Raw genomic sequence first — 10,992 nt, 5'->3', positions numbered from 1 at the left:
CTGACCCTGAAGCCTTGGCCTGTGTTTAGTGTTTTGCTAAATGGTTTAAGATCAGAGTGCCCGCTCCCCAGACAAAGTCATCATGGGTTGGGGGAGGATTTACATAGGACAAAATCGATTTTAAAAAGTGAAACTGGGGGCCTCCCTGGTGGCCTAGGAATTAAGTCTCAGAACTATTACCTCTACTCCCAGTTCAAACTCCCAGTAGTTCAAACTCCCGTCATGCCAGCTGCTCTCTCAGCAATGTATTTCAGTATATCCACCTGTTCTGCTCCCCACTCTGTCTCTGGTGAATCCTCTGACCCCCTGCACCTTTGGCCTGCAGCCCAGTTCTACGCAAAAATAAATAAATAAAATCTTTAAAAATAAATAAATAGAGGGAGGAGGGAAGGATGGGATCCAGCATCCCACATTTGGCTGCCCCTACAACACCCCTCGTGAACCCCTGGTCTTTGAACATGCATGTGTGAAAACTCAGTCCAGCCCCAACATCCCCCCAGGAACCCAGAAGTTTCCTAAATGGGATAAATGGAGGGCTGAGACTAGGGTGAGGCAAGTAAAGCACTCAGAGCCCCAAATTTAAGGAGGTACCTGCTCTCAGGGTCATTCACGTGTCCTCCTGCACCGTGTGCTTTCATAGAAACCCTGTTGCTTTCTCCTTTTCTGATCCCTATGGACATGCTCATCATCCCCACTGGACAGCAAGTTCCTGAGGCCCCTGACCTGTGTCTGGCTCACCTATCCCATCCAGAGGGCCTAGCACACTGTAGACCTTGACTGTTTGCTGAATGATTGGTGGAAGGAAGGAGGGAGGGAGAGTAGGAGGGAGGGCAGGAGGGAAGAGGACAGGAGCTTCCTTTTCCCTCTCCAAAGTCTTAATCTGGGCTGCCAGCCAATCTGGACCAGCCACTTTGCTGCTGGGAGCAATGAGTGTGGGTAATTGTGGGCTTTGGATTTACCAATCCTTCCTTGGGGCCGTGTGCAAAGCAGAGGGTTTCACTTGCCCAGTGGGTACTGAATTACTGCTGGAGCTGGAGTCCATGTAATTAACCAGCAGCCATAAGCCATAGAGAGCCTGTGAAACTGGTGAGGGCATGGGTGATTGGGCACCCAGTAGGGTGGCTCCTAATTAGCCTTGACCTGATTTTTACAATCCACAGTGCTAGGACCCACCTCTACCAAGACTGGTTATGGGATGCTTTCCTGTGGCTGCCCCTGGTCCTCTCAAACAGACTCCCACCCAAAGCTCAAGCTGCCAGGATTTGGGGCTTGTGGAGGTTCACCTCTCTGCATCATGTTTCTCCAGGACAGGCCATGGACAAAGATGTCTGTCCTTTCTCTTCTTCATGGTTTTCATATTTCTTCAAGAGTTTTACACTAGTTATTTCCTGTCCTGCTCTTTCCACTTATTATTATTCCCTTTCTAAAGGTAACAGACTGATGTTTGGATAGGTGACATGTCTTCCCAGTGTTAGGCTTGAACTTCGGTCATATATGACTCCAAGTCAAATTGCCTTGCCACTTCACCATAAGCGTGAAATCTTAATATCTACCATTTCTCAAGCACTTGGTCCTTATTTTTTCTTAATTCTTACCACCACTCTATGAATAGAAGACCCAGTTATTCCCATTTACAGTTGAGCTTGTCTGAGATTGTACAGCGAGCAGATGTAGGAACCCAAATTGGAACAGGTGTGAAGGACTGCAGCCCATGATTATCACTATGCTCTCTCTTGCTGAAGTGTGAAATGCTAATGAGATTGGATCATGGCTTACTCTCTGGATGTTAATGGTTGGTGAAGTTGTGAGTCAGGGACCATCAAATTATACCTCAGTGAGACACCATTATACTTCTTCACACCTAGCAGTGAGCACACATTTTAAAGTCTGAATATAGGTAGTATTGGAGGAGGAGGAGTTATGGAAATGGTGATGCTCAGAAATTGCAGAAGGAGGGTGAATTAGAAGAGAATCTTTGGAGACAAATTTCTCCTCCTACAACGTAGCCACCCTCCTTCTAGGGATGAGTGAGTCTTGTACATGATATGAATGGGGATGTTCTTTGCAGCATTTTGATAAGAAATAAAAACATGGTGTTATGGGTCTAGCACAAGGACAGATGAAAGGGGGCCAGTCAGGGGAAGAATGCTGAATCTTCACAGGAGATGATGCTGGCTCTAACTAGGCAGCCCCTGTGCAGGAGGAGGGGCTGGTCGGGGTTTGGTCGGGGTTGAGGTGGAGAGCAGGAGTTCAGTTGGGGATATTTCATGTTTGAGATGCTGTTTGAGGGATGTTAAATAGCAGCCGGAAATATGAGTCTGGAGTTCAAAAGAGAGGCCCTGGTTAGAGATGTAAATGGGGAGTCAGCAGCACAGAGGTGATGTTTAAAGCCATGAGCCTGTTAATCTTTTATTTCTTATAAACAAAAAAGTTGAAGCAAATATGACAGCGTTGATATTGGCTGGTAGATTCTGGCTGTTGACTCTGGCTGGTAGATTCCATAGTATGTGTAATAATTGTCCTTTGTACTTTTTGGTGTGTTTGAACTTTTTATATTAAAATTAATGTCAATAGCTTAGAAAGCCAAGAGGCTCCAAACTGCTAAACAATCCATCCTGAGGCCCTTGGATCTAAAGCATGGCGCTGGCTATGAGCTGAGGAGCCAGGTCCAAGTGCCCCTGTCATCCACCTACCCTCAGGAACAAGGGATTGATCTTGGTTTTTTTGGCCCTAGTTTCCTCATTTGTACAAAGCGGTGGCCTATGACTTTTCAGGCTTCTTCCTGGGCCAACCATGTAGGATTCAAGTTGGCGCCCTCTCAAGCCTCTGCTTGCTCTGATTTTGAAGATTTATTTTATTTATTTATGTATAAAAGAGTTGGGGTGCTTACGCAGAGATCAGGGGTTTGGTGAGAAGATTCACCAGAGACAGAATGGGGAGCAGAACAGGTGGAGCTACTGAAATACACTGCAGAGGGGAGCAGTAGGCAAGACAGGAGAGGTCTGCTGCCCATGTGGGTCATCTCCCTGGCTGGGGATCAAACTGGTACTGCAGTGTCTGCCTAGCGTCATAGTGCTGAGACTTAACCCCTTGAGCCACCAGGGAGGCCCAGCCTGCTCTGATTTTGTCCACCCACATGCCCTCATCCTGTAGACAGGCCAGAGCTACCCCATGAGAGGACTCTGGAGATGGAAGGTCAATTTTGCCTCCAAACAGATGGAAAGCACAATAAAGACAATCAGAAAGGAAAGGGTGGGGCCAGACCCCAGGACTCAAAAGGAATTGGGTTGAACTTATAAGCAGGGAACCCAGAAAGTATACACTTTACAATACTTACTACTGATGACTGTATCCTGCTCAGCCTGGGGCTAGTTGAAGAATAATCTGTGAGAATGAAACATACAGATGGGTGGGTGGATGAACCACTCCAATTTAGTGTAATGGGGGGGGGGTACAAGGGGGAGAGAAAGGGAAAGGGGAAGAGGAGGAGGGGATAACATTTATGTACCAGATTCTGGACTAAGTACTTAATATGCATTCTTTCATTTAATCTTGCATATACGTACATATAAAATATAATCATCCATAAGCACGACAAGTGCTGTAATGTTATCATTCTCATTAGTCAGACTTTAGACTCAGAAACAGACTCAGAGAGGCCAAGTAACTTGCCTCAAATGGTGCCGCAAAGAAGCAGAGCTGGGATCTGAACCCTGGCAGTGAGACTCCAGACCTCCCAACCGTGACCGCTCCATGAGTGACAAGTTGCTACAAATCCCTTCATCAAGAGCCAGAACAGACAGCACTCTGTTAACTGAACTACTTATTCATCATCAGCCCAAAATTAATTCCTGGGCGCCGGCCATGGGGCAGCCCTCATGTGCCTGGCTGAGGGAATGCTGAGATTAAATTAGCACAGCGCCTGTGGTCTAGGGAGAGGTCAGTTTATAAGCCAACATCATAAAACTGACGGCTCCAGGCTGCTCCTGGGGAGACACATGTCAAGAGGGTCCCTGCATGGGAAAGGAGGATGACCCCCCAAACCCAGAAGAGTTTGTGAAGTCTCAGCCCTGCACCCTTCTCTGCCATCCTTGTGTGTCTGAGGTCAATTCCTGAGGCATCAGTCACAGAAACTTCTTTCTGGCAGTACTGCTGAGCACAGGGAGAGTATATATTTAGCTTTGCTGCTTCTCTGGAACAATGTGATTCATTGTTCTGAGAAAATCACTCGACTTCACTCACACACAAAGCAGAAGCCATACCTGGAGAAGGAGCCACAGTGCTGTGTGAGGACAGAAAAGGGCAGCAGGCAGGACTGCAGGATGCCAGGATTCTTAGCTTAGGACCCCTCGGGGCCCACTGATGGGGTGCAGGGGAGCCACTTGAGGGAGAAGTATTGCATATTTGTGTATTCTTTGTCTGGACAGAGGGTTGAGAGCTTGCATTAGCCTGTCAAAGGGCTCCTCAAACCCCCAAGAAGGCCAAGGAATTCCTCTGAATGAATATTTTTTTTTAAAGATTTATGTATTTATGTATTTATTTATTTATTTATTCAAGCACTGGGTACAGTCAGAAGCGCGGGAGGGTAAGAGAATTCACCAGAGCCAGAGCAGGGAGCAGAGCAGGCAGAACTACACTGCTAAGGGGAGCAGCGGGCGGCAGGAGAGGTCTGCGCGCCATGTGGGACCCTCCTCCGGTGGCCGGGGAGCAGCCGGGGATCAAACCGGCTCTGCAGAGGCTGCGGGCAGCTTTGCAACCCAGCGCTCAACCGCTGAGCCACCGGGGAGGCCCAGGAATATTTTTTTCTTGAGGATTTATTTTTATTTATTTATGCATACAAGAACTGGGGTGTAGGCCAGAGGTACAGCAGGTGAGAGGATATACCAGAAAGAGAGGGGAGTAGAACAAGCAGATTGACTGAAATACACTGCTGAGGGGAGCAGCAGGCGTGACAGAGAGGTCTGCTGCGCCATGTGGGTCAGCTCCCTGGCCGGGGATCAGGGATCAAACTCGTGCTGCAGAGGCTGCAGATTGCTTCATAGTGCTGAGACTTAACCTCTTGCACCACCAGGGAGGCCCCAGGAATATTTATTTTCTAAGTATGGACTTAAACTGTGCCTGCCAGCCACTGCCTGTACTGGGGTGGCCTGTGTTCTTGTTTTCCCGCCACCAAGTAGAAATCAGGAGATGGACTCAGGAGACCAGCAAAGGGAACCTGGGCTGTGCTCCTCAGCACTGGGCAGGGGGACTGTGCCGGACAGTACCAGCACAGTTCTATAGGACTTGGTTGCCCAATGTGGACACAGGGGCAGCCTGGGAGATATCTTCTGGCCAGGGGACTGAATTTTGGTTGATTGCTCTGTTAGGGCATTAAGCAATAATTCGGTGCCAATCATCTAAGCAAGGAGCCATTCCTGGCATCAGTATTAAGGAAATGGAGAGATGGCTTAGATAAGGGTGAAGGAAAATCCCTCCCTCTCGATAGTCTCACTTGGTTGGGCCAGATCCGAGAAGGGTGGGGGGATGCTGGCCCTGTCAAGGGTTGGGACTGCAGGCCCAGTCAGATACATCCAACCTGGGAGGGCAGCCCCACCCAGTCGTGGGTTTCCTGAGCCGGGATGTCCTCCTGACCTTCTGAACCATCAGTTCTGACTTACTCACCCATGGCTCCCAGTGCCCAGCACAGTGGCTGACCTCAGAAGGCATTGCATGAATGAAGGTGCCTGGACCCCTGACTAGGCCAGGAACTCTTTTTGGGAAGGAACCAGTTGGATGATTCCAATACTGCCCTGCCCCTCACCCGCCCTCCACAGCCCCCTGCTGCTGACCATGGGGCAGCATCCTTTTCTCCTCCTTGAAGTTCTTACTTCCAGCCCATGGTTCCATGGGTCAGCAGAGACCCCAGTGATCCTTATGGATGACTAATGGAAACCCCACTGAATGGTGACAGTATTTTTTAGCAGAGATCCTCAGTTTACTTACAAATAGAAGACCCATGCCTTGGCTTGCTCACTTGTCACTTACTCATTCATTTGCTCACTTCTGTGCCCACTCACTCTCATTCAGTATTTTTTTTTTCTGAAAGTAACTTAAAAAAAATTTTTTATTATTATTGTTTTTAAGATTTATTTTATTTATACAAGAACCAGGGTACAGTCCAGATGTGCAGGAGGGTGAGAGGATTCACCAGAGACAGAGCAGGGAACAGAACAGGCAGAATGACCAAAATACACTGCTGAGGGGAGCAGTGGGCGAGACAGGAGAGGTCTTCTGCGCCATGTGGGTTTCTCCATGGCTGGGGGGATGGAACTGGCACTGCTGAGGCAACGGACAGCTTCACAGCGCTGTGCTCAACCACCTGTGCCACCAGGGAGGCCCTCTCATTCAGTCTTAAGCCAATCTGTCATCTGATCATTCACTCATTCTTCTACTAAACACTGGGCAGAGCATCGCATGGGTATGGAGATACTTCAGGCACAGCCTTGCCCTTGAGAATGCCCAATTGGGGTGAGGGTGAAAGCGCCATGAACACAGGTAATCACACAGCAGAGGAGTGCGTCATGAGAAAACTACAAGACATCATGGAGGAGCCACACAGAGAAAGATTTCTTCCAGCTGAGAGAGGCAGTTCCATAGAGGAAGGATCCTGGGCCACAGCTGTATCACTTCTGTATGGAGAGTGGTGAGGATGGCAGCCTGTGGGGAAGCTGGAAGCTGCAGCAACTGGAGGGCATTTTACATAAGACCGAAAGGTAGTCAAAAGTGTCAGAGACTGGGGCCTCCGTGGTAGCGCAAGGGGTCAAATCTCAGCACTCTGAAAGTATCTGCAGCCACTGCAGCATGAGATTGATCCCCAGCCAGGGAGCTGATCCACATGGTGCAGCAGACCTCTCCTATCTTGCCCGCTGCTCCCCTCAGCAGTGCATTTCAGTAGATCCACCTGTTCTGCTCCCCACTTTGTCTCTGGTGAATCCTATCACCCTCCCATACCTCTGGCCTATACCCCAGCTATTTATGCATGAATAAATAACTCTTTAAAAAAAAAAGTGTCAGAGAATGAAGCTACGATGGAGGCTGCAGAAGGTGGTAAAATCCCCCCTAAATACCCTCTTGCTTCCACAGTCAAAAAAAGGAGTTTGAGTTCAGCAAAAGGGGAGAATTTGTTTTTTTTAATGAAGGTGATGGGAAGGGTGAGCTCCTGATAGGAGGAAAGGCCTGGAGGTGGAAAGTTCAAGGCAAGCCAGGGGGCTTGTACTCAGGTTTGGGTGGAGCAGGTAGAGGGCGTGGTGCTCTTTGAGCTTGGAGAGCAAGGCTAAGCTGTGCGAGCTTCATGATGGGAGCCGTAGAAGGTGTTGACCTAGAGAGTAATGGGGTCAATGCTGTTCTTAGGGATCTAGCTCCAGGGCAGTATGGAGAATGAAGAGGAGGATGTGAGACCACAGGAGGAGAGTTCCAAGCTCCCCCAGAAGTTTCGAGGCACAAAGCAAGAGCACCAATGGAAATCACATGCCCCTGGCTAAGATACTTAGTTATGAATCAAATGAGCAAATGAAATATGTTCTGTGCTCTTACCTTGACAAAGAGACTTCCCTAAAATCCTGGAGGGTGAGCTTCAAATGTACAATTCCCAGATTCTCCTGCTGATGTTCTGTGGCCCTTACCCCCAATCTATGCCGTATTTTCCTTCTTCTCACCCCCCAACTCCTTCCCTCTGTTCACATCCCCACAAAGAGCCACCCCTAGTCACCCTTCAGATCTAGAGGGGCTCACACCGAGTACGCACCCGCCCCTGGAGCCTGGGGAGTCAGATGAGCAAACCTTTGACAGCAAGTGGACTCAAGATGACAGAAAATTCCAGAATCCTGAGTGCTCTATATACGGTCTAGGAGAGGATGCAGGATACATTGCACTGACTTTTGGCTTTCTTGCCCAGGAGAGGATCTGAATGGGGCCTTCTAAAGCCCAGGGCTTATGAGAGAGACCCCCTTCCTGCCTTGTAAATCAGGGAACCAGGGAAGAGAGAATGAAGTGGAAGCAGCCCCTGTGATGAAGGGAACAGAAATGTCAGATAGGATGCCCGGGACTTGGAGACCCAATGGCTGGGTGTCGGCTGAACACTGCAAGTGCCACTAGCGCCTAAACTTGGCTCCTGACACTTGGCAGGAGGGCAGGAGGCAGGTGTAGCCAATTGCACCTCTGTGAAGAGCTTAACTTAGTGCCCAGCCTCCTCTGCCCTCCTCTTGCCTATTCTCCCCATCCCCCAGCCTGCAGCGTCTGGCTGGGCCGTGTGCAGGGCGTCTGGCCCCAGGGAGGGGCGGGGTGAACCCAAGTCTACACCTACAGAGCTATAAATAAGGAGCCTCTGGTGGCTGCTCACTCAGCTCCCCTTCCCCAGCCTTGATAGCACCCAGATAGCTCAGAGCCTGGACCATGGACCCTGGGGACTGTACCTGCATGTCTGGTGAGTAAGGAGGCCTGTCCTGGGACTCTGTGACATCTTGCACAGGGAGCCTGCTGACTCTGGTTAATGCTTCCCTTCCTCCAGTTAAGAGTCACCAGTGGGGTTTGTCTCTCTCTGGCGGTCTCTTGGGTGGCTCCCATTCTCTTTTGGCCACCGGCCTGATTTGCTGGAGTTGATGGCCTGGCTCAAGATGGACCCAAATGGGGACCTAGCGGCAGGCCCTTAGGGGCAGCCACCAGGGTTGGGGGGTGCTCTGGCCAGGAGCCTGGCAACCCAGTTTTGCTCCATGGCTGCCATTTGCTTGTGACATCTATTATTTCTGGACCTCAGTTTCCTCACCTGTTAACTGGGCTTACTCCTTCCCAGCTGCCCACCCCGCAGGGCTGATGTCAGGGAGTTATTTGAAATGTATGCGGACTCCCGAGTCTCTGAGATGGCCTAACTCCCTGGAAGCATGTTGGCCAGTGAGAGAGAGGTCGGAGGGGTTCAGAACCACCCTGGGTTCTATGACCTTTAGAATAGGAACAAGAAACTTCCTTGATAGGATGTGTCTGTATCAAACACTTGCCAAAGTGGCAGAAGCTTCCAGCATTTTGAAACTCAAAACAATATGTGGGGATGAATTTTTTTTTTAATGTGTAGCTGGTTTTCATGCCATGAATGTGAGGTGAGTTTGCTATGTCCTTTTTGCTTGCTCCTACCCACCCGGGTTGCTACCTTGAAAGGTGGGCAGGCTATGAAAGCCTTTGACAGTCAGGGAGCTTCGGCTTGGTCCCGTACAGTGGCTTTTAACCCAGACTGTACATCAGAGTCACTGGGTTGCTTTTTTAAAATGCTGATTCCCTTATAAGTCAGACTATATCAGGGGCTGGTCCTGTGAATCTGCATTTTAGCTAGTATCCCATGTGCCGGCGCAGCCACCTCAGTGTCCCTCTGTGGACTGTAACAGAACCACTGGACAGTTCTTGCCCCTTGCTCAGAGGCATCTCCCCCTGCTGTCCAGCAGCATCCTGCCAGAGCCTGCCCCTGGGACAGTCTGCAGCCCGTCCCTTGGTCCTCATGTCTGTGTCTCTGTCTTCTCTCCTAGGAGGAATCTGCATCTGTGGAGACAACTGTAAATGCACAACTTGCAACTGTAAAACATGTCGAAAAAGTGAGTGTGGTGACTGGGGCACCAGGGACCAGCAGCCCGGAAAACTTGTTCCTTCCATCCCCAGCCCGCCAGCTAGGGTGGGATTCAGGGCGAGCTGGGTGCCTTTTACCTGTGTGTGAGAGATCTGAAATGAAAGCTGAGCTCCACGGGACTGCAGCCTACCAGGGAGTGGTTTTTCAGGTGTTTGGAGTAGGAAGAGGACTCAAGGGAGATCTTATCCGCAGGTGAAGGGCATCGAGCACAGGCTCGCAGTCATGAGTGCAGTCATGAGTGCCGGATGTTAGTCTTGAATCTGCCACTGTCCAATGACCTTGGGCAAACCCCTCCCCTCCCTGAGCCTCTGAGGGACTCTAGATGATCCCTCAGATCCCCCCACCAGCTCTAAAATCCCACAACTTCCTGTCCCAGGTTTTTTGCTGCTGTGGATTGAAATGTAGGGCATGTTCTTTTTCTACTTCCAGAAGAGGGTAGGGAAGTGATAAGACAGAATATTGATCCCAAACTGACCTGTCCATCTCTCCACCTTTCCAGGCTGCTGTCCCTGCTGCCCACCAGGCTGTGCCAAGTGTGCCCGGGGCTGCATCTGCAAAGGGGGCTCAGACAAGTGCAGCTGCTGTCCCTGAAACGCATCTGGCATGCCAAGGACGTGTCTGTACAGTGCACTAGTGGAGAAGTTGGAACAATTGTATAGTAGTTTGTGCTTTTTATATTATGAGTCCCATCGTGGTGTTGGTGACATTCACATAAAGTGCTGGGACCAATAAAGTTTTCACTTATGGTTGTCTGGTGGCTCAGAGCATTGTGTCTTAACCGAGCAGGACCAAGAAGGGCTGACTCAGTCACAGCTGGCATAGGTGCCAGCACATATCCCTCCCTTGGCAGAAGGCTGTGAACCCAGGATCCTGCAACTCTGCCTGAGGGCATCTCCTGCTGTAGGAACTTGCTGGCCACATGCACAGGGCAGGCCTGGAGTACTGGGGCATTAACCCCTGGGAACCAGCTCTTAATGGCACCCAGGAATCAGTGGACAAGCACCCACCATCTTTACACTTCCGTGGGACAAATCAGAGAATTGCTCTAAACTGTCCCCATGAAGACCCAGCAACAACTCCAGTCCCCTGTTCATAGACAGGCCCCATACTGGCTTCCTTCCTTCCCTGTCTCACTTCCCCATTCTCCTAGCGGTGCTCTCTAGGATTCCCCACATGTACAGGGTCTGCTTTGGGGAGAACCCAGTCTTAGCCTCGTTCTCCCGGCATCCAGCTGGCCCAGCATGACTTGTGCAAACGTTACTGTGTAAGGGACTTCAGCACTGAATTCCGTGAACAGGCAGGAAGTCTGTGAGGATCTAACAAAATTCCAACATCAAGACACTGAG

General features: G+C 50.0%; 1 protein-coding gene across 1 annotated transcript; it reads left to right on the top strand.

The window, feature by feature from the left end:
* Positions 1–8,355: 8,355 nt before the first annotated feature.
* Positions 8,356–10,283, top strand: LOC119250404 (metallothionein-4). The gene is made up of 3 exons (XM_037518132.1): positions 8,356–8,461; positions 9,549–9,614; positions 10,146–10,283. Exons 1-3 carry the CDS (start codon positions 8,431–8,433, stop codon positions 10,235–10,237), a joined length of 189 nt encoding a protein of 62 aa, XP_037374029.1. The 5' UTR covers positions 8,356–8,430; the 3' UTR covers positions 10,238–10,283.
* Positions 10,284–10,992: the final 709 nt, after the last annotated feature.

The sequence above is a fragment of the Talpa occidentalis genome, unplaced genomic scaffold (genome assembly GCF_014898055.3).
Source record: "Talpa occidentalis isolate TD23 unplaced genomic scaffold, MPIMG_talOcc4v2.1 talOcc4.17, whole genome shotgun sequence".
Lineage (NCBI taxonomy): Eukaryota > Metazoa > Chordata > Mammalia > Eulipotyphla > Talpidae > Talpa > Talpa occidentalis.
The sequence above is the reverse complement of the archived record's forward strand: the minus strand, read 5'-3'. Positions and strand labels throughout refer to the sequence as shown.